Source organism: Pantherophis guttatus, chromosome 3, assembly GCF_059756535.1.
Source record: "Pantherophis guttatus breed Tessera chromosome 3, ASM5975653v1, whole genome shotgun sequence".
Classification (NCBI taxonomy): domain Eukaryota; kingdom Metazoa; phylum Chordata; class Lepidosauria; order Squamata; family Colubridae; genus Pantherophis; species Pantherophis guttatus.
In genome coordinates this window covers 48,831,647-48,858,009 of record NC_142065.1, presented here as the reverse complement: position 1 = coordinate 48,858,009, position 26,363 = coordinate 48,831,647, and the positions used below count along the sequence as shown (strand labels likewise).

The 26,363-nt window shown below is 39.9% G+C and overlaps 1 protein-coding gene across 2 annotated transcripts; it reads right to left on the bottom strand.

Moving 5' to 3' along the window:
• Positions 1-11,336: 11,336 nt before the first annotated feature.
• LOC132710569 (pepsin B-like) lies at positions 11,337-26,077 on the bottom strand. 2 transcript variants are annotated; one of them, XM_087888789.1, is made up of 9 exons: positions 26,001-26,077; positions 20,653-20,806; positions 19,284-19,401; positions 18,324-18,442; positions 16,301-16,491; positions 14,775-14,897; positions 13,013-13,154; positions 12,341-12,439; positions 11,337-11,663 (listed from the first exon to the last, which is right to left on the bottom strand). In XM_087888789.1, the coding sequence occupies exons 1-9, from the start codon at positions 26,075-26,077 to the stop codon at positions 11,511-11,513; spliced, it is 1,176 nt and encodes a 391-aa protein (XP_087744915.1). In that variant the 3' UTR covers positions 11,337-11,510. The 2 variants fall into 2 exon arrangements, with proteins under 2 accessions (XP_087744915.1, XP_087744916.1); XM_087888790.1 differs by lacking the exon at positions 26,001-26,077 and adding an exon at positions 21,070-21,271.
• Between the last annotated feature and the right edge of the window lie 286 nt (positions 26,078-26,363).

The following is a 26,363-nucleotide window of genomic DNA, read 5'->3' as shown; positions in this document are numbered from 1 at the left end:
ATTGTCTCTGATTAATCCAAAAGTTGTGTTTGTTTTATTAAATCTACAACAATACTGCAAAATCCCCATTCCCTCCCCACTTCTGGGAGAAGGATATTGCAAAATCTCCATTCCCATTCCACTCTGGGCCCAGCCAGAATTGGTGTTTGCCAGTTCTCCGAACTACTCAAAATTTCTGCTCATAGTTTTCGCTACCGGTTCTCCAGAACCTGTCAGAACCTGCTGGATTTCACCCCTGGTCTTCCTCAATATAATCCAGAAATTATGTGCAGAGTTATTAATGTTGTGTCCCTAGCTTTATATTCCCAATAGCTGCCCTCTAGTGATTTTTTTTTGTTTACTTTTGGTTACCTATATCATTATTCATACCAAAAATCTACATTTGTTTTGTTGGGTAGGATAAAAGAGCAATTTTTTAATTAGTTTTAAATACTATTTGCCCTTGATTTAAAAAAAAACAAAAACCAAAAGAAGTTGAATGATTATTAAAATTTTGCTAAGAAACTAGCAAAGAAAATCAGTGATAAATTATCAATCAGCCATAATATATTCAGTATATAATCTAATCTCAAATGTTTCAGAAGTAATAGAGGACAAGTTAGCAATCTCAGCTGCTGTGACAAATGCTTAGCAAGTTCAGTTTCTGTTTGAGTTCAATAATTATCAAAAATAAGAAAGTCAAGGCTTACTTTCCATAAAACATTGGCTCATTTTAACAGATAACCTTGGGAACTATGCTAATAAATAAAGAGTTGGATCCAAGCATAAGTAGAACTATTGAAATCTTAATTTACTAAATCCCATTAATTTGAAACCATCAATTCATTCACTAATGCACTGTTAATAAATACCTTTTCATTAAAACAAATTTCAAGGCATTTTATTGTAAATGTTTGATATTAAATTGTGCTAAATTCAACCCTAGTCTTTCTGATTGATCCATGTTTGAAAGATGAGATATCTTATTTAATGTGTTCATTAGTACATAATGAGAAAGAGAGAGGGAGATTATAAAGCCACACTTTAATTGTTTAAGTATTTTTTAAAAAAAAATAAGTACCGTATTTTCCGGCGTATAAGACGACTTTTTAACACAGGAAAATCTTCTCAAAAGTCGGGGGTCGTCTTATACGCCGGGTATAAGCCTACGATATCTACCTTGACAGACTGACGGAAGCGGTAAGAGCGGCTACTACCATCTCTAGTCATTGCTAGAGATTTCTAACCCGAATCTGAGTTGCCAGTGCTGACCGATGACGCTACGGGAGTGCCGACAACATTGAGGGAAAGCTGTGCCGATCTCGTCAAGGCTGCATGCCGCTGAATGCTGGACCCAGCTGGTTGCTGAGTGGAGCTTCCCCCGCCGTCCCAGGCATCCAGGTGGATATTACCGACGCTCTGACTTCCCCAGCTGACCCCCAGTGATGGCGAGCCCCACCTGTCTGGGGAAGTCGGAGCGTCGGTAATATCCCCCTGGATGCCTGGGACGGCGGGGAAAGCTCCACTCAGCAACCAGCTGGGTCCAGCATTCAGCGGCATGCAGCCTTGACGAGATCGGCACAGTTTCCCCTTAATGTTGTCGGCATTCCCGTAGCGTCATCGGTCAGCGCCGGCAACTCAGATTTGGGAAGGTGTGCCGATCTCATCAAGGCTGCATGCCGCTGAATGCTGGACCCAGCTGGTTGCTACGCAGAGCTTCCCCTGCCGTCCCAGGCATCCAGGGGGATATTACCGATGCTCTGACTTCCTCAGACAGCTGGGGCTTGCCATCACTGTGGGTCAGCTGGGGAAGTCAGAGCGTCGGTAATATCCACCTGGATGCCTCGGACGGTGGGGGAAGCACCGCTCAGCAACCACCTGGGTCCAGCATTCAGCGGCATGCAGCCTTGACGAGATCGGCACACCTTCCCCTTAATGTTGTCGGCACTCCCGTAGCGTCATCGGTCAGCGCCAGCAACTCGGATTTGGGAAGCTGTACCGATCTCGGAGTGGAGCGAGTCCGTGCGCGCCTATCCTGCTTCTGAACGGCGAAGGTGGTCCAGCCCTTCCCTGAAAGGGTTCCCCAAGGGCCAAGCCACCCCCTGCCCTGCCAGAAACCTTCCATACTTCAGCCCAGGAAAGAACAGCCCGGGGAAATACAACGCAGCGGCTGGCGGCTTCTCTCCGGATTTAGGGAGCCCGGGACGGTATACACCAGCGTACATGAACTACATCCTTCTGTCCAAGAGGCAATTTTCTCAGGACTGCCTAATCATTAAGGGGGGGCGGGTTTCAGCCACCCCTGTCCGTGAAAATGTTGGAAGTGAAGGAAATTTTGGATGGTGGAATCCTTTGACGGGATGGATTTTGTGACCACTTTTAATTTATTTATTCTTGGAAGAGGGGGCTGCTGGAAGTGGGGGGGGTGGGGGAGAAAAACATGCCATTTATACCAGATCGTCAGAATCTTGTAATTAGGAAATTAAACCTGAAAGGCCTCTGCACAGCTTCCCCTTAATGTTGTCGGCACTCCCGTAGCGTCATCGGTCAGTGCCGGCAACTCAGATTTGGGAAGTTGTGCTGATCTCGTCAAGGCTGCATGCCGCTGAATGCTGGACCCAGCTGGTTGCTGAGCGGAGCTTCCCCCACTATCCCAGGCATCCAGGTGGATATTACCGACGCTCCAACTTCCCAGGACAGCTGGGGCTCGCCATCACTGGGGGTCAGCTGGGGAAGTCAGAGCATCGGTAATATCCACCTGGATGCCTCGGACGGTGGGGGAAGCTCCACTCAGCAACCAGCTGGGTCCAGCATTCAGCGGCATGCAGCCTTGATGAGAGCGGCACAGCTTCCCAAATCTGAGTTGCCGGTGCTGACCAATGATGCTACGGGAGTGCCGACAACATTGAGGGGAAGCTGTGCCGATCTCGTCAAGGCTGCATGGGTGACAGGACAGGGTGACAGGAAAAAAACCTGGTACGAAATACCATATTGAAATCAAATCTGATATTTTTTAATTTTTATTTGGTGTGCGTTGGAAGAGGGGTAGTCTTATACGGCGAGTATAGCCCAAACCCTATATTTTAACTGGAAAAGTAGGGGGTCGTCTTATACGCCCGGTCATCTTATACACCGTAAAATACGGTATTTAAGTATTTTAAATACTTCTAACTTTAATGCACAAGTTTTAGAAACTGCTAGAAGATACCTGTCCAATTGCCATATATTTCATTTAGACATCTGTGAAAACATACTGTCATATTTGCTGCAATGTGCATACTGTAAACTTCCTTCTGTGAATTGGAATCCACTTTATTAAGGTCTTTGATTGTATGGGGTAGTTTTGGGATAGTGTTCCCATAATTAAATAATGTAATAAATATTACTTTAAATAATAGCGCTACAAATAATAAGATAGTCTCACTAAGCCATTGGGAGTTAATATTGACCACTTTGAGGAACTGTATCTACACTTTACAACATAGTTCTCTATTGTTATCTAGTATACATCAGTGATTTCTTCTTACACATCATGTTCTTTTTCTTATCTCTCTCTCTGGGATTCTATTTTTTCTTCTCTGTTGTTACATTTAATGGCCATCAGGTGGCGATCTTCCTCCTTTTGAAGTAGTTCTTTTCCCCACTACTTTCTCTGGAGGTCAGTTCCTTCTGCCCCCTTTTCTTTCTTTTTTTTTTTCTTTTGCTTCTGAACTTCTCTGTTTGCCTCTCCTTCTATTTGTAGCTGGGTCAAGGTTGTTATTTATTGGCAGTTCTGCCCTGCAGAACTGGGGGAAAGGCTCAAATGGGAGGGAAAGAAAGAAAGTGCATGCAATTTCCACATTTCCACAATTTCCACTGTATCTTGGAGTTGTGGGCCCAACTGGATGGGCCATTGAACTAAAAAATCCCATTTAAATGTGAATATGTTTAAAATCCAAATGTCAAAATATTAAATTTGCTCCTTAAAATGCTGAAATGTCAAAGTTCTGCATCTGAGGCTTTTTTTTGAATAAAAAGATGGTTGTTAATGTGCACTAAAGCAAGAAAGGCTAATTTGAATTTGAAATCTTTTCCTGATTTCTGTCCTGATGTTTCTTGAATGACAAGTTCTGCACTTTTTCCATGCTATGTTTTTAGCTGGTCTGAAATCCTACTGCTCTTGTAGTCAGTGGAGCCTCCTGAAAAGTCATGAATAACTAAGGTGACCAAATTTTAACATTGGTAAAGTGGGACACCATTATGGGCGTGGCTTATTTTGTGGGCGTGGCTTGGAGGTCATGTGACTGGGTGGGCGTGGCTTGGAGGTCATGTGACCGGGTGGCCATGGCTATGTGTATAGGGACTACTCATAGGGCTGAAAAAAGTCATTTCTGACAGGTCCTCGCACTTTTGACTGGTCCTCACACTTATGACCATCCTCACATTTATGCCCGTGCAGCATTCTTAACAACCATGTCACTCATTTCACAACTGCTTCTCTTCACCATGGTGATAAGATAGGGCAAAAAACGTAAAATGTGAGGACAGTCATAAGTTCAAGGACTGGTCAAAAGTGCGAGGACCAATGAAAAATAACTTTTTCAGCCCTCTGAGTAGTCCATATGCATAAAAGGATACAGCAATAGAGAGGGATGAAGGAAGGGAAGGGAAATTAGAGTAGAAGTGTGGGTAAGAGGGAGGAAGAGAGGAGGAGAAGGAGAAAGGAAGAGGAAGTAGGGAGGAGAAGAAGAGGGTGGGGGGAAGAGAAAGTAAGAAGGAAAGAAAAGAGAGAGGTGGTAGGTTTGAGGAGAAAGATTGCTATACAATAAAAAAGATGAAAGGGAAGAAAGCCAACACCAAACAAATATAAAGATATTAAGATAAAGAATGAATTGTTAAACTTTAAAGAATAAAAGAGAACAAATATGAATAAATAGCAATAATTAGAAACACACATACAAACATACAATGTATTTTCTTTGAACAGAATATTTGGCTGGTTCACAAATTTAAACAGTGTTTAGTCATTTCAATTAAATTTACAATTTCTATATTTCCTTTTTGCCATATTTATTCCTCATCTATTTTTTTAAAAAACCAATATTACCCTTCATCCTCATCTCTAATCTTAATCAAATTCAATTTTTCCCTTCTATTCTATATTATACCCCTTCCCATTGTCATCTATTTTTATATCCATCCTCACATTGGTTAATTATGTAATTATGTAATACAGTTGTTTAATACAAATTCAACATTTTAATATAAATCAATTAGTTATATAACTATCTTTTTTGTATATTAATCAATATGAACATGAATATTCCAATTATTTCCATGCCATCCAATTTCTTACAAATCAATTAATTATATTTACCAATAATAATAAACCAAATAATTTCCCCCATATATTCCTCCAAACCACAACTTAAACATTTCTGCTTTCAACACAATATACAATTAATAGTATCTCAATTATTACAATTCCCTAGTTAAATGGAGCTTTTTTTCTTTTGTATTTTAAAATCTTGAACCTCTTCTTTTGCCCTAAATTTCCCATTGTTTTCAGTTTTGCACCTCCCTTTTTCGGTGAGGAAAAAGAAAAAGAAATCTCTCTCTGCCTCATTTTGTCATGTTGCAGCAAAGACCCTACTTTACTTTCGCTTTCACTTTTTCAGCATAGCTAGGGGGGGAAAAATCTGCTCCAGGAACTCTTTGCAGCTAGCAACAGAATGGAGCCCTGAACAAAACAGCTGAGAGCAAATTAGCTGAGAGTCAGGAAGCCGAGCTAATCAACTTGTGCTAATTAACCTATGCGGAAGCTGTAAGGGGCTGTTTTTTCTATTTTTGCAGGCATCGGTCTACTCATTTGTTTTCTTTTAACACTGATCAGCTGTAGGGCAGCCCCTTGAAGCCCCGCGGCAAGAGTTTAAACAGTTTTTTTCCCTCTAGCCATCAGCTGGGACTCAGGAGGCAGCCGGGAGCAACCCACCACTGTCCTGCATTCTTTCCAAAAATTGGGACTTTTTCAAAACGCCGCGGGACAAATTGCTAAAAATCGGGACTGTCCCGCCAAAAGCGGGACGTCTGGTCACCTTAACCTGAAACCATATTGGTAATTATCTATTCAGTAGGGGTGTGTCATGAACCACCAATATGGCTTCAACAAGGAGTTGAGTAGTTTCCTTCTCAAACATATAAAATTCCAGGGCCATTTTAAAATAAACTCTCTCACTGCACACACACACACACACACACACACACACACACACACACACACACACACAAACTAAGTACAATATTGATCTTGTTCCCTAAATTCAACCCATAGAAGCCTCTACAAAATGTCATAGCAAATGATATCAGAAGTCAATATAAGAAAGCTGAATATGCCAATGACAGTCATCCCCAAGGTGGCCTATGCAATTTGCATCCACAAACCGGGTCTAAAACAGAATAGAACAGAGTAAAATAATCAAAATCCAACAAGAATGCCAGAATTGAAGATATTGGTACTGCCTCAAGCATCTTGCTTTCATTTGGCATTTGATCATATCTTGAGCAGTCTAAATTTTTAAAGACAGGCTTAACTCTTGCATTTTTAATTCCCTTTTCTATTAGCCTAACAAAAAAAACCCTTTTTATTTCTTCCAACTTTGAGCAACATTTCCTTTTTCTGCTTTAGCATTTATAACCTGACAAGGATGTGAATTACTTGAAAATTATAGCCACTGCCTGTATTCTATAAATATCTCTTGAAACTTTTGTCTCGGTTGAAAGTTCCTGTTGCATTCACAAAGGTTCCCGAAGTTTGTGTGTTTGTTCATTAAATTTGTATGCTGCCAAATTGAGAAGTATAAATAACATCCTGCACAAATTGAATGGCACTAGTTGGAGTTCGGCACTGGACGCGCTACAGGTATCTGCATTCAGCTTGATTTGTTCAGCAGCAAAGTATTGGGCCCCAGTATTTGTTCAGCAGCAAAGTATTGGGCCCCAGCCTGTACACAAACAGGATTGATACACACTTGCATGAGTCAATGAGGATTGTTAGTGGGACGATCCGAACTACTCCCACATACTGGCTGCCTATTCTAAACCATATACCACCCCCAGAAGTAATACAAAAAAATGGCCTCTTCCAAGAATACCTGAAGATTATTGACAACTCCCAGCTGCTAATACTGAGCGATGTACCCAGCCTGGAGCGAAACAGGTTGAGATTCAAATATCCCGCTAATTCTATTGCTAAAGTACTTGTAGAAGATGATTTGACATACACAATATGTGGAAACAGCATTGAATAGAAAATTGCCCCCACACAATGTCAAAGTTTGGCTTGCATCTTGAAAAAAACAGCTGGATTTGACCAGCCCCATGCGAGATGGACATTACTGAACTGAATTCATCCTGGCCATTGAAGATGTGCTGACTATCTTCTATAAGTGGAGCAAAATAGCATCACTGAATTGTGACTGCGAGACCGAAAATTTCAAACTATCCAACATCGATAACAATAGAATACCTTATGCTACCAAGCTCCTAATCTTGGGATTAGACAATTTAGGACTTCAGTAACAGAGTGATCAATGCCTGGAATGCATTACCTGACTCTGTGGTTACTTCCCCAAACCCCCATAACTTTAACCTTAGACTGTCTACTGTTGACCTCACCCCATTCTTAAGAGGTCTGTAAGGGGCGTGCATAAGAGCACAAATGTGCCTACCGTCCCTGTCCTAATGTTTCCTCTATTCATATCTATTTTATCTATTCAATTCAGGTTTATACTTTCTCTTTTTCTATGCTATCTTGAACTCCAACATGATATGATCATGTCATCAAAAAATTCCCATTCTTTCTGATACTTCAACAAGCTCTCCCCATTGATTAGAAGCAGGCCTAGTTATAGTTAATTCTCTTGTCTCCTCTTTAAGAGTTTCTTCAAGAAACTGATCAGGTTTTTTTTTTCCCTCTAAAAGATGAAACAGCAAGATCACTGAGGAATTTTGGGGATCTTGCAGTCTTGGCTGAGATGATTTCAACATATGTTTGGATAATTTATTTTTTATGACCCTATAACCTCTTGCTTCGGGATACAAACTGTTGTGCTTGTTCAAGAATTAATGATTATTGACTTCAAGAAGCATCTTTGCTCAATATCACATAATACATACAATTTACTTATACAGAACAACAAATGTGCATATTACTCTTTTCAATACAGCAAAGAACAATTAACTTAACCAGTTTCAAATTAAATCAATTTTGAACTTTCTACTCTCCAAACATTTATGTGAGAAGGGGGAAAAGAAGTGACTAATGACTATAAAAATATATTTATGAAGAGAGACGAAAATAAACTTCTAAGAAAACTGCAACTATATATAGCACATTCAAAATGCCTAGGGATGGGTTAGATTAAAGAGCTTTCACCCTACTCAAGAAGGCAACATGGCTTATGATATTAAATCATTCTTCTTTAGGAGCTGAGAGAAAAAAGCACCATTTCTAGTTGTTGATCTGATTGCACTTTTTATTGTTAAAACACAGTGTGACATACCTATTTCAGATAAAGAAGCATATGGATTTTAATACTTCGAGAAATTCAATTCACAGTTGTATACATTGCTAACCCTCAATAATAGTATTATAAACTTTGTGGATGCAAAGTTAGGGGTTTTGAAGGTTTTTTAGGGTTTGTTTGGTTTTTTTGCAGGAAATAGTAGAGAAGCTCAAAAAGATTACTGCCTTCCACAAATTTCATAAGTTATGTCTTATATGTCAAATAGTCATATAGTTATGACTATTTGCAAATGACAGATACATCCTTCTCAGCAACTGTTGGAAATTTGCCATGCCTGCCGTACTTTGCAAGCATTGTTTAATAACATACAGAAATATACAAGGGAGGTGTCAGGCTCAAACTGAAAACCAGACTGGAACAACTTAAATAAGCTAATAAGAAAAAAACAGAACTGAGAATAAGTAATATCAATTAAAGGATGCAGGAAATATTACCAAAATAAGGTAATCAATTGCAAATATTCAAGAAGTATGCCTCTTTATTTAAAAAAAAACCCTTTCTACTTTTGTTTCTGTCCTATTAGATTAAGTGGCACCTCTTTTGAACAAGCTATAAGATATATAGGGTAGCAATAGCAATAACATTTAGTCTTATACTGTATATCACTTATATATGCATTATAAATTACAATGCAGTGAGACATGCATTACAATGCAGTGAAACAATGTACAGATCTGTAATCTTAACATTGGAGAAACAAAACAATCACTTCACAAAACACATGGCACAACACAGGAGAACAAACCAGTGCTGAAATCTAAAATTTGTTACTACCAGTTTTGTGGGTATGGCTTGGGGGGGGGGGTAATGTGACTGGGTGGGCGTGGGCAATTTTTTTTTTACTTTTAAAACCATTTTTACATGTAAAACGATGTAAAAAATGCTTTCAAAAGGCTCTGACGATCAGTTGCCTGATCATCAGAGGGTTTTTAAAAAACCCTCTGACAAGGGTTTTTTAACTCTCATCAGGCTCAGCTGGGCCTGGGGGGCGGGGGCAGGGATTTTTGCTACTGGTTCTCCGAACTGCCCGCTGCCATCGCTACCTACTCGCCCGAGCCGGTCCGAACCGGGAGCATTTCACCCCTGGAACAAAACCATCAAGACAAGATTCAGCAGTCCACCTGCATTTGAAAGACAAAGGGCATTCTTTTGAAGACAGCATAGTCCACATTCTGGACAGAGAGACTACTGGTTTGAAAGAGGGATCAAAGAGACCATCTACATTAAGACTGAACAGTCCTCTCTACAGGGAAGGAGAAATATGACACCACCTATCTCCTGTTTACAACACAATCCTTTCAGCAGTTCAAGAAGGGTCTATAACCATTATGGCGAACCTATGGCACATGTGCCACAGGTGGCACGTGGAGCCATATGAGTGGGCACATGAGCTTTGCCGTAGCTCAGCTCTGGCATGCATGTGCACGCTGGCCAACTGAGTTTCAGGCCTTCTGGGCCCACCAGAAGTCGGGAAACAGGCCATTTCCGGTCTCCGGAGGGTCTCCAGGGGGGTAGGGAAGGCCCATTTTTCACTCTCCCCAGGCTACAGAGGTTTTTTAGGAGCTTGGGGAGGGTGAAAACAGCATTCCCCATCTCCTCGGATGCCCTCTGGGGGCTGGAAACAGACCGTTTCCCGACTTCTGGTCCCACCCCCCAAGAAAGCCTCTGGAGCCTGAGGAGGGCAAAAAACGGACCTACCAGGCCCATCGTGCCATTGCGTGCCAAAAGCGGGGGGAGCGTGGGGGAGTCACACATGTATGTGCGAGGGTGGGGCACATTGAATTATGGGTGTGGGCATGCGCGCGACACAACCACCCCCGCGCAACCCCTGCTTTCGGCACACAATGGCAAAAAGGTTAGCCATCACTGGTCTATAACAACTCGCCACAGCCAACTCACCAGGACCAATTCACCATGGCCATCTCACGACAGCCAACTTGCTGCGGCCAATTCACCTTGAGACAACTTGCCATGCCAACTCACCACAGAACAACTTGCCACGGAACAAAGAGTTACACTAATATCGAAGAAAATGTCCGATAGAATAATTAAAGGGTGCCAAAGAAGGGACCAAGTAAAATGTGAATGACAAAAAATTAAATAACTTTTTAAATTATTTTAAATAAGTAAATGGAATTGTGGAATTGTCTCCTAGCAAGCTATCCCATGTGGCGAGTTGTCCCATTCTGCCCAATTCTGCCCTAAGGTTCATTTGCACTATTCAGGTGATCCTGAGGGCACAAATAAACCTTCAAGTTGCCTCAACAATCTCAGAAGGAGTTCTAACGACTGGATGGTTACAAGGAGTATAAATCCTTCCATCCTCTGCCATTCAGTCACAACTGAAGAAGCTTCTTGGATGAAAAGTGAAATGTCTTCAAAGAAAAACAAAGTCCAGTTGCCTTTTGAAAAAGCACCTTTGGGACACGGAAGAAAAGGTTCTTATCTGAAATAAATTCAAACTTCTGATCCAATGAATGGGCCAAAGTCCATTAGGTGGCAGTATTGCAAAACATGTTTCCTCCTGGTAAAACTGCTTCTTGAAAAAACTTTTATTACCAAAATGCTTTATCTCAATTTTGACATTTTGCAGTTAATATGTATTATTTTCCATTTTCATTTCTCCCATATTTTGAACCAGCTTTCCCCCCCCCCTTTTTTTTTTTCTTACCACAAAAAACAATTGAGAAAAGGATGAATTTCATTGTGGACAAAAAACAGTGTATATTGTGGGAGGAAATCCAAAATATATACATTGTTAAAGAATGAATATTACAAACACCAGTTTGGCATGTTAGAATTTATTTCTTTGTAGCAATGGATCTTAAGTGAACAAACCTCATGTAAAGGAGCTAAGATTGGATGTCAGTTGAGAAACATACAATTTGCTGTATAAATTTAATTTGAAATATTTTGTTGGAATCCAAAAATCAGCTCCATTTATCCAGAAAGAAATTTAGAATTCATTTAGGCTGATGGCGCCAAACCAACCCTGTTGTTTCCCATGTCAAAAATAGAATAATACTCTTTAAGGAAGACATCACCCAGGATCCATAGAGGTTGCCCAGTTGGGGAACGTATATATGTTGGCTCAATTGCAAGCGAACATTGACCCCCGTTCTGTAAAAGAAAGAAATTGCTTCAGATTGTGCCCTTATTGCAGAAAAGAAGGAACATCAATCATATTTTAATGGAATCTGGATTTGGATTGTGATTAAATTACATGACATAAAAACATTGTCTAACTCAAGCTCTCCACGTTATTACGCAATTACATAAGACTGTAATTTTCTATGGTTTGCTTGAAAGGACATGGTACAAAATCCATATTATATATGCTTCAATATGTGTCTGATTCTTATATGTAATAAAGTACTAAAGAAAATACTAGACTGTGCCAAAATGGACAGGTTAATGACGAAAATAAAGGATAAAGAGGAAACGGAGTACTATTTAATTTGGTTAGAGAATAGAAGCAGCAGTTAGCAATTTATAATTAAGGATGAAACCTTATGTATAACAAAGGAAAATGCATAATAAAAAGATTTTTAAAAAAATAATATGCAGCTGATTCTTCAAGAGCAGCCACCATGTCATCTGCAAGTATTCTGACTGAATTATAGAAGGAGGATTACAGATCTGATGGCTCCAAGTTAAGGGACATATTTTCTTTATAAATAAAGTAGCATCAGCCTAATGCTAATTCTACATGACGTTATTATTGAGGTATGGAACTTCAATTCATCTTAAAATGAAGTGGTTTCCAATGCACAGAGAATTTAGAAAAGCATACTTACATTGAAGACATAAGCAGAAGGAAGAAGTGGGAACTGGGAACCATTAATGAAAAAGGTAATGGTAGGCATATTCTGGATATTGTTGCAGTCCACCGTATACTGTGAAAGAACAAATGTAAGGGAAGGTTAAATTGAGGCAATAAGGGAGGTTGGCCAGGTTATAGCAGCACTATAAACCCTTATCTCTTTTCTTCAGTCTGTCAAACATGCCTTTAAACTGTGCATAAAATGATATTCAGATTATTTATGGCCACTAGAGTAACAGGAAAAATAATTATTTTTGCATTTTTTAAGTAGACTTAAATTTTATACTTCTGAGCTTATTTACCAACCGCTAGCAAAACTCCTTTTTTGCAATTTTAAAAATTGTGTTTTATATTGTTGTAGCTCAACCATGTTCAGGTGTACACAAAAAGGTACATTGTAAGGAATAGCATGCAACAGCCACACACCCCTGTTATTTTGGAGTAAATACTCCAAAATGCATATAAATGTTCATGTAGATTAAAAAACAAAATCAAGTTCACATTCTACTGTGGAAATCAGCCAAAACAAGCATAAGAACAAGAAAACGAACTGCATGAAATCAAACGTAATAGATTTCTCTAGTCGTAATGGTAACAGTTCCCTGAACAATCACAAAATCTGTTAAAGATTCTTTCCTCTACTTACTGAACCATCGTTAGCTGCATTCACAGCCTGAAGGAACTCCGTTAAATATTGTTGTGGGATAGTTAGCAAAAATGTTCCCGTGTCTACAATGCCCTGGCAGCCTTCACTGCACCAACCAGTAGCCTTGTTGCCAATAGTAAATCTATAGAAACAATAAGGACACAGAATATTACTAAAACCATTACAAACAACTAAAACAGACTACAATTGGTAAAATAAATAAAAGCCTATGTATTCTTAATTTACATACAGCCTTTAATCAGCCATTACTGACCAGCTAGCCCACAAAAGCCACGATGGAAGGCATCAGTTTGAGGAAGGCTGATCAAGACTGTTACATATGCCTAAGAATCGATGGGACACTTAAATGCAGATGCCATACTTCATGGAGGATTACCCATAAATATTGGCACCATAGTTATGACCATGCCTATTGCATAAATATTGGTCAATATTTTACAATTAGAATGTCCACTAAACATTCTGCTGTATTTATAGAAGAAGGCATGAATATTGCAAGTGATCCTTGGAAAGATCTCTACTAGAAATTTTGGAAGCCAATTCCCAGCAAATGTAACAACAACAAAAAAGCTTCAAATATTAGATAGCTTCATGTGTGAGTGAATGTATCTTCTAATCTAGATAGATTTCATACTCCACCGCATATTAAGTTATTTAACATATTTGTTCAGCGGTATAGTTGCTAATTTCAGTAGCATTTTCTTCTGACCAAACATGCTTAGGATTGAATTGTTTATGGGCTTTTATCAAATTTTCTTCATAAATGTGTGCCAACACTCATAAGGCGTTCCATGTTCTTGATGGAATGGTCAATTTTATTTATTCATTATTGATATTTAAAGCAACCTTTTCTTTTCTTTTTCTTTATTTTTTATTTAAACTTGTGGCTTGCAATACTAGGTCTCTGAATACAGTGATGGAAGTAGTTACAAATTTCCGTAATAAGAGACTCACTTGACACTTACATCTCATTCTTTTCTATGATGAAGCCTTTTTTGATAAGTTATTTTAAGATATTTTATTATTCTTAGAAATAAAACATTACTATAATACTACTATATAATTATATATAATTATAATCTAATTATATAATTAGATTTATTAAGATGATTTGATATTATGAATATTGTTACTATTATTGTTGCTGCTGACTTGCTCAATGGACTGTTTGTTGGTTTTATTTTTACAGTAAGAGCCATGGTGGCACAGAGGATGGAATGCAATATTAAGCTAATTCTGCCAACTGCCAGCAGTTCAATTCTGACTGGCTCAAGGTTGACTCAACCTTCTATCCTTTTGAGGTCAGTAAAATGATATTGTTGCTGGCAACATGCTGACTCTGTAAACTGCCTTAGAGAGAGCTGTAAAGCAGCATATAAGTCTAAGTGCTATTGCTATTTACAATATGTTTTATAGTGATCTGCACTCCGCCCAATGATGACAGATACAGTACTAGCCGATTGAGGATTTGGCTGGCTGGCTAGCTAGCTGGATGGGTGGATGGTGAGAAGTGATATGCCCATCTGTTTTCCAAATTTGTATCCTAGGCAGAACAAGGCCTGTTTTCCTTCCCACAAACATATTTAGAAGTAGAAAAATAAGTATTGGATTAATCAGTTCTGCCAAAACTCTAATACACCTAACCAACAGGTGAGAGGAATTTATTTATAAAGGGTGAAGAAGCAGCTCATTCAAATAAAATGGAATCAGATATAAATCAGGAAGAAAAGATATTACTTACTCTTGTATACCGATCTGCCAGTAATACTCTCCAGTCACAGGGGCCCAAGTAATTTCCCCAGTATACAACTGGGGGTCCGTGCCTCCCAATATCAGTTCTCCTCCATACTGAACAGTTGGTTGGCTGAGAAGAAAGAGAAAAAATGGGCAAAAGAAAGAGTATTAGCTATAGTTTCTCATCTGCTTGTGGTCTTTTTGTATAGAGTAAACAACCCTAGAATCATTTTCACCAGAAAATATGGCCAGAAAGCTAAAGTAAAAAAAAAAAAAAAGTTGTGGGATAAAATTACAAAATAACAATGAAGTAAACTGAGATTGTTGTGTGTTACTCCTGAATATCCACCCATCTCCGGTTCCCCCATTGAGGTACACACCCTTCACTCAACTGCTCACTCCACTGAGAACCATGTTTTTAAAGGCTGTGAAAATTCAACTTATCACAATTCCAACTGTGAGATAAGAATATAATTAGAGGTACAAATGGGGGTACAAATCTTCTTCTTACACTTATACTGTGAATAAAATAATCCTTAGTATATGTGGTGGAATCAACTGAAATGAGGGAGGTCCCAATAGGAGGAGTTAAGAGATACACTACCTTGGTCTCTGTAGGGGGGAGGAAGTGTATGAGATTAAACATTTAGGATTAAATCAGGCTTTCCCAAGGGAAGGTGGGGAGTTTGGTAAAATCTTTGTTGAACTGGTGAATCAACAATAAACAAACTTCTTGACTTAAACCTTGGAGCTGTTCTGGTTACTTGCACTTAACAACATACCGTATATACTCAAGTATAAGCTGACCCGAATATAAGCCGAGGCACCTAATTTTACCACAAAAAACTGGGAAAACTTATTGACTGGAGTATAAGCCTAGGGTGGGAAATGCAGCAGCTACTGGTAAATTTCAAAAATAAAAATAGATACCAATAAAATTACATTAATTGAGGCATCATAATAAAATATAGCAGACTGAGTACAGTAAATAAACGTCACAGCCCTGGAGAAGAGCGGGAGAAGAAGAGCGGCTGCAGGTTCTTGCCCAGTACGGCATGGACAACACAGAGGCGGCCGGCGTGCAGGAGAAAAGAAGAGCGGTGATATCAACAGTCATTGGACCACCCACAGAGCTGCAGGCACCCGCAGATGAGCGGGAGAGACTGGAGAACACCCACACTGTACTGGAGAACAGGTAAGTGGGACCCTCACTCGAGTATAAGCCAAGGGGGTGGGCTTTTTCAGAATAAAAAATGTGCTGCAAAAGTCGGCTTATACATGAGTATATACAGGTAAGTTTTTAAATCAGCAATGATTTAATTCAAAAATAATTTTAAACCTCTTTCTTATCCTGATGCTTCTACTCTCTTTCAATGTCATTCATTACTGGAATGTTGAACTCAATTATTTTTGTGATGATGGGATTGAGCCATGGAATACAAATAAATTGCTTTATTCCAGGTAACTCATTCTGGAAGAAAACCATAATTATACTTACATGCTATGGCACAAATATAATGTGGTTAATCTTACCGTGAGAAGTAAAAGCTAAAAATGGGTTCGGAAATCTGGTTTTGACTCATAATCTGGTTCAAGAGTGATGCCCCGGGATTTGGAGGAGGATTGGCCAAACCCAAAATCCCATCAAAGTTGGCATAGTAGAAGAAGTTGGCTTCCTCCACACTCAATCCAAACTGTTGGTTTTGAACTGCAATATTCTGGATCTGAGAAAGAAGATTGAAAAATAGATTTCACTTGTAGTTCATAGCATTGCAACAATAAAGATAATGATTCTGCGATTCTATAATAAAGATATACAGGATGGTGAGCATAATATCTTGTTCAAGTCAAGCTTGATTTCTGGTGACTTCCATATAGGGGTAAAATGCTCCCGGTTCGGACCAGATCGCCCGATCCGGTAGCGATGGTGGCAGGTGGTTCAGAGAACCAGTAGCAAAAATCCCTGCGCCCCCCACCCTCACCATGCCCAGCTGAGCCGCATGATCATCAGAGGCTTTTTTTTTTACTTTTAAAAGCATTTTTTCTACAACATCTTCTGAAGAAAAAATGCTTTTAAAAGTAAAAAAAAAAGCCTCTGATGATCGTGTGGCTCAGCTGGGATCATCAGAGGCTTTTCAAAGCATTTTTTTCTGCAACCTCTTGGCCGAAGAGGTGATTTTAAAAAATGCTTTGAAAATTCTCTGGCAACTCCCAGCTGAGTTGCCTGATCAGCAGAGGCTTTTCAAAGCAATAGAAAAAATGCTTTAAAAAGTTAAAAAAAAAAAGTTGGCCACACCCACCCAGTCACATTAACCCCCCCCACCAAGCCACGCCCACAGAACCGGTAGTAACAAATTTTACATTTCACCCCTGCTTCCGTATCATTTTCTTTGCAATAGCATTGGGATGGTTTGTCACTGTCTAGCAAGGGCAGTGGTGGCTTGCTAAAAGTTGAGGTTATCCATATGTGAAAATGGTATTGTCCATGGGAAGCAATAAAAGAATCAAGACGTTGTGTTTTTGTTGCTGATCACAAATACAAAAAGGGCAGGGCTTTGATCACATTGCTGCAGTTCTGTTATATTGCCTTTTTTTTTTCTTATTCCCCTGAAGATGCTGATGAGAGATACCCCGGTTATATGATAAAAATGTGGAAGAATCTCATTAAGGGTCGTTGTCCCGAATGTATTCTATCTTCTTTAGCAAATATGCCAGCTATGACCACCAATGGTAGCAGATATCTGATTGCCATAATTCATCCTTACAAGATTTCAAGGTTCGTTTATTTTATTGACATTATACCCCAAAGAACATAGAGCTGGTGAGTACTACAAGACCAGACTTTTTGAAATAGCACCCTCTCCCTGAAAACTTTGCTAGTCCCTTCCTTGCATCCATTTAAGAAATAGTGAAGGTTCATCTGATGGTGGACTTTCAGTGTTAGATTAGTCTGTTATTTTAATCAGAACACTATTTCTGTAGCTTTTATTATGATACCAATTTACTTCCATTATGTTTATTCTCTTTAAGGTAAAGGTAAAGGTTCCCCTCGCACATATGTGCTAGTCGTTCCCGATTCTAGAGGGTGGCGCTCATCTCCGTTTCAAAACCGAAGAGCCAGCGCTGTCCAAAGACGTCTCCATGTCATGTGGCCGGCATGACTAAACACCAAAGGCACATGGAACACTGTTACCTTCCCACCAAAAGTGGTCCCTATTTTTCCACTTGCATTTTTTACGTGCTTTCGAACTGCTAGGTTGGCAGAAGCTGGGACAAGTAACGGGAGCTCATCCCGTTACGTGGCACTAGGGATTCAAACTACTGAAGTACCGACCTTTTGATCGACAAGCTCAGTGTCTTAGCCACTGAGCCACCATGTCCCTTCTTATTTTCTTTAGACATGGTCATTTTAATGCTTATTTTATGCATTGGTCCCCTAAAACAGTTATACATGTAAATGTAAATAAGTAAGAGCTAATTCTAATGAATTAATCAGTATAGCATAGTAGTAAGGAAAAGGAATTAAGGACTAAAAACTTGGTTAAAATCCACTCACCCGCACAGTATCATAACCTAATATCATACTCAAGCTACCAAATCCATATCTCATGACATAAGTTTGATTAGTGCTGTGATAAGTAGAGGACTGTTTTGGGTCAAATTTTTTATGGTTTCCTACAACAAAACAAGAAAAAAATAGAGAATAGAAGCTTTGTTCTATGTGTAGTGAAAGATCATTTTCTCTATACTTAAATCACAACAGTCAGTACTTTACTTCACTACCAGCCCACACTTTTTCATTCTCTCATGTTGTAGGAAAAGTCCACATCAAAATTTTAATTGTTTACACTGAAATGGCAAGGGGGTAGAAAGCGTTTGAAAGAGGCATTTTTCAAAAAGACATGCATAAGAAACATCCTTATTAGTACAGGTCAAGAGGTCCTCTTTTGTGGACCCAAATCAAAGCAAAACTATGGGCAACATGGCAACTTTCAGCATTTTAAAATAACCTCCCCCCACAAGGTATTAAGAAGTGCACTTCCAGTGAAAAACCTTTATATGTAGAGCTGATCATGACTCTGGTCATTTTGGCCCAGTGACACACTTAGAATTTTGATTCTTTTTCTCATAAACTGATTGTCATTTTTGCCCTGGGAAATGAAACACGCAGTTATGAAATGGGAAATCCAGTACTGTATTGTAGGCACCAACTATTTTCTATTTTGTAAAAAATAATAATAAGGGTGCAGGTAAGAGCAAACTCAGGTGAAATTGTTTAACCCCCTCAAAGCACCCAAAATGATGGAAAAAGAGCCCAAATGTTCAGCTTTGCTCCCTTCAGTGATCCACTCACTGACTGGAAGGCTGAGTTGGGGTGTGCAACCCAGAAAAGGGACCAATGGACCAGGTATAAATGGTTTAAAATAAGGGGGAAATATATTTGGTTTTGACAAAAGTAAATATTTTCTCTAGAAGCATACATTCAAAACTTTCAGCAAGGGAGTGGACTACTCACCACAGGCCGCTGATCTGCAATATGTAGAAGGTACCCACAGAATACCAGAGCCAGTATCCAAAAGAACAAGAAAATCTTGGGGTGGAGTTCCAATGGTTATTTTTCCAAAGTAAAAAGACTGTCAAATGAAAATAATTATGAGACAGGTTTCACAAAAACTTTGGAGTAACTAAATAGGTAAATAAGTAGGGAACTACCTCTCCCTGACATTACCTGCTCGTCCTTGAGATCAAATAGGAGAGACATCCTCCAGTCCCTTCTCTGAAATGTTGCCATCTAGTGCAGGGGTCTCCAACCTTGGCAACTTTAAGACTTGTGGACTTCAACTTCAAGAATTGAAGTTGAACTCTGGGAGTTGAAGTCCACAAGTCTTAAAGTTGCCAAGGTTGGAGACCCCTGATCTAGTGGGACCTCAAAAGTATCTCTGTGACTACAAGAACCTGTTCTAGGGCTACAAACATTCAGATGACTACAAAATGACAGCAAAGAGGCACAGTGTACTATTTTCTACCGTCTCACAATCTTCAGATTTTTGCAGCCCAAATCTTGGCAGCCCTAGGAAACTGGATTTTTTTTCTACTTGCACCTTGCTCATTCTCCATGAAAAAGAGAAAAAAAAACATTTTAAAATCTGAAGGGTTATTTGTCGTTTTAGTGAGTATGAAATGAACAAATAAACCAAACTTGATTTGGTTTGGTACACTGTACCATATGATGCTTCTTGTTACTATCAAACATAGTGTTTGGCTCCAATGTGACTTACTCAAAAGTAAATGGATTTATTATTCCAGTTGTAGACTACCTCGCTTCTTTGGGAGTAAGTTATGCACGGACTGCTTGCCTGATTGCTGTCTTTTATTCATTCGGAGTAAACCAATGAAGACAAATTGTAGTCCTAACTCAGAATGCTCACCAGTCATAGTAAAAAAAACTATCCCAAATACATAGTACGTTAAGTTGCTCTTTAACAAGACAGGCATATCTAGATATTATTGTCAGAAAACAGTGGGCCCAATCACATGAGACTTAAAAATACAGAGAACTATTTTTTCCTGAATAATAATCAGAAAAAAATAATAATAATTGCAAAATATGTTGCTGAATAATCAGGTAGCATCAAAAATTGACTTAAATAAATAAATGGATTATGTTCTTTCCTGAATTCAGGCATCAGCAGTCCATTTACAGTTGTTCATAGGAGAAAGGAAAGATGAAATAATTAAGTGATATTTCATTATACATATATAACATCCTATTGATTGGTTCTGAGAAGAGCTATCACAATGTGCCAATAATAAACTTAAATGCTAGAGTTACAAAGTCAGGTGAAGGAGAGGAAAATACATATTTCTGTGGTTTAAATACTTACGTTCAAATAATTGGTCATTGGTTCATATGTAGCACTGAATTTATTGAACTGATATTTTAATCCAGGATCAATATGGTATTTTTCCAAAAATTCTTCCAACACTCCATGCTCTCTCATATTTTCACGAATGGATTTTCCTTTCTTCAGAATGATTCTACATACCAAGAAAGATAGTCAGAATATCCTTCACTATCACAACTATCTGCATATTTTTAAAATTTTGTTACTAAAAACAATAATATCCTATCAAACAAGTACTACACAAACAAGAGATTAAGCGAAGAAGCAGGAATACTGAGGCTTGCCATAGAAATATAAAAACATAATTTTGCCACCATTTTTTGACTAAAAGCAATGTGCTTTGGATTGTTTCAATTCTATTTTCATTTAATGTATGGTCTTAGCTGAGATACTCACCTATTGAGTCTACCTTCTGACAGGTAGACACAAACTAATGCCAGGATCAACCACTTCATGATACTTTGCATCTTGGGGAATTATCTCAGGGAATCCAAAAATTTTGCCAACAACTAGGCTGCTGTGACTCCGCTTTTATATCCAAGGCAACTGTTCTCTGCTATTTAATCTCTTTGTTCTTGTGTCCCATATCTCTCTCTTTAATCTTATTATACTAAGCCAATACTAACATACCTTTTCTTATGGATAATAGGAATTAACTTTCCTCTGTTTGAATTACGTTCAATTGAATTTTTGCCCTTGATGTTAAATAAAAGACTAATAGAATTTGGCTTCACAAAGCATTACCTGATAGCAATATCTGATATATATATATGATAATATATCGAAATGAAAAACTATAATCAATTTCTCCTTGGAAGCTACTCCCATTGTTTTAAGAAATAATGCAAAATGAATGAATAATCCCAGTTGCTCTAGTAAGGATCAGTTGCTCTAGTAAGGTTGGACAAGGTTACTTTTGATTGAATTACATTTTTGAATTCTCAGTTTATGCTTGCTAATTTTTTTGTTGAACCTTGGAAAACTGCATGGTGGTTCTGTCCTGCATGAAAATTGACATTCCAGACCACGACTGTGTCGATTCATCCTTCCATTCCCAGTTGTGAAAGTAAAAGAACCCCAGATTCTTAACTGGAGCCATGTGCCAGAGATGTTTCCAATTTACATTTTCTGCTAGTCCTTCATATATTTTATAAAAACATTTTTCCCATTTCAGTTGTCTGTGAAATAAGGAGCTTCTTGGATGAGAAGCAAAACGTCTTCAAAGAAAAACAAGGAAGTCCAGTTGCCTCCTGAAAAAGCACCTTTGGGACAATCATGACCTGGATGACCAGGGCTGGATTTATATGAAAAGAGGCCCTAGGCTATTCCACTTATGAGGCCCTTTCATGTATAGTGAAAGTGTAATTTTAATTTTGCTAACAATTTGAATGTAGGCCCCTCTTGATCTTGAGGCCCTAGGCTGAAGCCTAGTTAGCCTATAGGAAAATCCGGCCCTGTGGATGACAGTCTCTACAGACTTTTAGCTCTGGATTTCTTTCTGAAAGGATTAAAAAGCGAGAGCCTTAAACATTCAGGGAAGATTTATAAAGTCAGTTTATTTATATAATTATATGATTTCCATTTTTCATATTCTGGGGAAATTATTCTCTCACCACCTTTCTTTATGAGCATGGCCTCGCTCTCAGTTCTACAATACCTGTTGTTCAAAAAGATCTACTGGGAAAATAATTCAATACATGTCAAGAATATCCAGGAACACATCGTTTTTAAATAGAACAAATTGTAATATGGAAATTAAATCCATCTTTGATATCCTGTGTTACCAGTCTGTCAATCTGATTAGTCATATAATATCAGAGACAGAAACAATAGTTCAATTGGAGTGTCATAGGGAAAAAACCCCATCACTGCTATAATGAAAACAGAAAAGATGTTCCAGTGACGTCAATCTCTGAATGCATGCAATGTTTATTCAATTCATTTTTCTGAAAACTAACAACCAATGGCTGATTAGGAAAGATGGGAACTGTTGTTTAACACATCTGGACACTGTCAGCTTGTAAAATCTTATCTCATGAATGAGATTTTTTATTTATTTTATTTTATGTGTCAAGAACATATTAGGTAATATATGTACTAAGTAATATATCACTATATGATAGCATGTGCACCAAGACAAATTCCTTGTGTGTCCAATCGCACTTGGCCAATAAAAAATTCTAATTCTAATTCTAATATTAATATATAAGTATAAGCATAAATTGAATACATAAAATAGATACGAATAGAGGAAACATTAGAATAGGGACAGTAGGCACACTGGTGCTCTTATGCATGCCCCTTAGGAATGGGGTGAGGTCAGATGTGGGTTTCAGCAGGTTCTGACCATTTCTGGAGAACCGGTAGCAAAAACTTTGAGTAGTTCGGAGAACCGGTAGTAAAAATTCTGACTGGCCCCACCCCCATCTATTCTCTGCCTCCCAAGTCCCAGCTGATCAGGAGGAAATGGGGATTTTGCAATAACCTTCCCCTGGAGGGGGGACGGAATGGAGATTTTACAGTATCCTTCCCCTGCCACGCCCACCAAGCCACACCCACAGAACCGGTAGTAAAAAAAATTGAAACCCACCACTGGGTGAGGTCAACAGTAGACAGTCTTAGGTTAAAATTTTGGGGGTTTTGGGATGAAACCACAGAGTCAGGTAGTGCATTCCAGGCATTGACCACTCTGTTCCTGAAGTCATATTTTCTGCAATCGAGTTTGGAGCGGTTCACTTTAAGTTTGTATTTTTATTTATTTTATTTTATTTTGAATTTGTATACTGCCCTTCTCCCTGAGGACTCAGGGCGGTGAACAGCCAAGTAAAAACATCAAGTACAAATATTAAAATACAGTTAAATATATATATATATAAATTTGGCTCGATTAAATAAAAACAATAAACAAAACACTTAAAAACACTTTAAAAATTAGGCCAGCCCGGCTTGCTGGAAAAGGAAGGTTTTAAGGGCACGGCAGAAGGCACTGAGGTCTTGGATTCTCCTTATCTCTGGAGGCAATTGATTCCAGAGGGTAGGTGCCCCCACAGAGAAGGCCCTCCCCCTTGGGGTCACCAGCCTGCACTGTTTGGCTGATGGCACCCCAAGGAGGCCCTCTCTGTGGGAGCGCATGGGTCGATGGGAGGTCGTCGGTGGCAGCAGGCGGTCTTGAAGATAACTAGGCCCTATGCCATGGAGCGCTTTAAAGGTGATAACCAACACCTTGAAGCGCACCCGGAAGACCACTGGGAGCCAGTGCAGCTCGCGCAGGAGCGGTGTTACATGGGAGCGCCATGCTGATCCCGTCACTACCCGCGCCGCTGCATTCTGGACCAGTTGGAGCCTCCGGGTGCTCTTCAAGGGGAGCCCCATGTAGAGAGCGTTGCAGTAGTCAAGGCGAGAGGTGATGAGGGCATGTGTGACTGTGCACAGGGAATCCCGATCAAGAAAGGGCCGCAACTGGCGAATCAGGCGAACCTGACAAAAGGTCCCCCTGGTTACAGCCGTCAGATGTTCCTCCAAGGACAGCTGCGTATCCAGGAGGACTCCCAGATTGTGAGCCCTCTCAGTGGGGGCCAACGACTCGCCCCCAATAGTCAGTGATGGAGTCAACTGACTATATCGGGATGCCGGGAGCCACAGCCACTCAGTCTTGGAAGGGTTGAGCCTGAGCCTGTTCCTCCCCATCCAGATCCGCACAGCCTCCAGGCACTGGGACATCATTTCAAGGGCATCGTTGGGGTGGCCAGGGGTGGAGATGTACAGCTGGGTGTCATCAGCGTACTGGTGGTATCTCACCCCAAAGCCACGGATGATCTCACCCAGCGGCTTCACATAAATGTTGAACAGGAGGGGCGAGAGGACCAACCCCTGAGGCACTCCACATATAAGAGGCCTTGAGGTCGATCTCTGCCCCCCTGCCAACACGAACTGCGACCGGTTGGAGAGAAAGGAGGAGAACCACCGTAATACGGTGCCCCCCATCCCCAACTCTTCCAACCGGTGATACCATCGACCATGATACCATGGTCGATGGTATCAAAAGCCGCTGAGAGGTCTAACAGGACCAGAACAGAGGAGCAACCCCTGTCCCAAGCCCTCCAGAGATCATCAACCAACGCGACCAATGCCGTTTCCGTGCTGTGCCCAGGCCTGAAACCCGACTGGAACGGATCTAGATAGGATGTTTCCTCCAAGAATTGCGGAAACTGTCGCGCGACCACACTCTCAACAACCTTCGCCAGGAAGTGAAGGTTGGAGACAGGACGATAGTTGGACAATATTGCCGGATCCAGGGACAGCTTCTTGAGGAGAGGCCTCACCACCGCCTCTTTCAAGGCAGCGGGGAAGTGACCCTCACTCAACGAAGCGTTGATAACACCCTGGAGCCAGCCTCGTGTAACCTCCCGGGAGGCCAGTACCAACCAGGAGGGGCACGGGTCCAGTAAACATGTGGCCGCACTAAGTCTCCCCAAAATCCTGTCCACATCATCAGGAGTCACAGCATCAAACTCCTCCCAGGTAACATTCTCAAGACTATTCCTCGCCACCCTGCCCTGATCTACCCAGTCAGAGTCCAAATCCCCCCAGGATCTGAGCGATTTTGTCATACAGGTATTGTCCGAAATCCTCTGCCCTGCCTTCCAAGGGATCCTCCCGCGCTCCCGGATGGAGCAGGGAGCGGGTATCTGTTGTGTGCTTGTGTATTGTTGTGATTGAAGCTGCAGTAGTCATTATCTTTGGTAAGTTCAACAACTAATTAATAAGTTCATTTATTTCCTAAATTACAAAAATCATATTTTAAAAAAAGGGTATGAATCTGTATTTTTTTTTTTAATATTCACAAACATTTGTTATTAGTTAATAAGAAATGCCAGTTCAAATTCAGTAGTATTTCAGAGCAGGATGAACCATTTATTTCTTTAGGAATTACTCCAACAGGCCTTTTTCTTGAAAGATTACTCTTTCCTTCTTCATTCCTTCCTCCAGCATCCCTTTTTTCCTTCAGGGGGATCCTGGAGGGATTTTCCTTTCTTTTGCACAGGATACAAAAAAGCCCCTTTAGGATCAGCTAGAAGCATATATTCCTTATCCTGTTTGTATTACTCTTCCATCCTTTTTTTCACATCTACATTGTCACTGAAAATCACTCATGTCAAAACTTGCTATTTGCTATTAAAGCAAGGAACTGTGTGAAAGAGGAGAAGTACATTCACAAAGCCTTATGCTTTGATTTTGACATAAAAAGATACGATTATGACTGTATTTGTCCTCAGTTAGCCAACCTTGATAGATCCTTAGTCCTGTCACAATTGATTGAAATACACCCACCCTCCACTTCCTCTGATAGGTGGAAATACATCAGTATCAGAATCACGCACTTCATGAAGTACAGGATCTTCATCAGTCGTGAAATCCAATTTTTTTTACTACCAGTTCTGTGGGTGTGGTTTGGTGGGTGTGGCTTGGTGGGCGTGGATACTGCAGGGGAAGGATCCTGCAAAATCTCCATTCCCACCCCATTCCAGGGGAAGGATACTGCAAAATCCCCATTCCCTCCCCACTTCTGGGGGAAGGATATTGCAAAATCTCCATTCCCATTCCACTCTGGGCCCAGCCAGAGGTGGTGTTTGCCAGTTCTCCGAACTACTCAAAATTTCTGCTACCAGTTCTCTGAACTGCTCATAGTT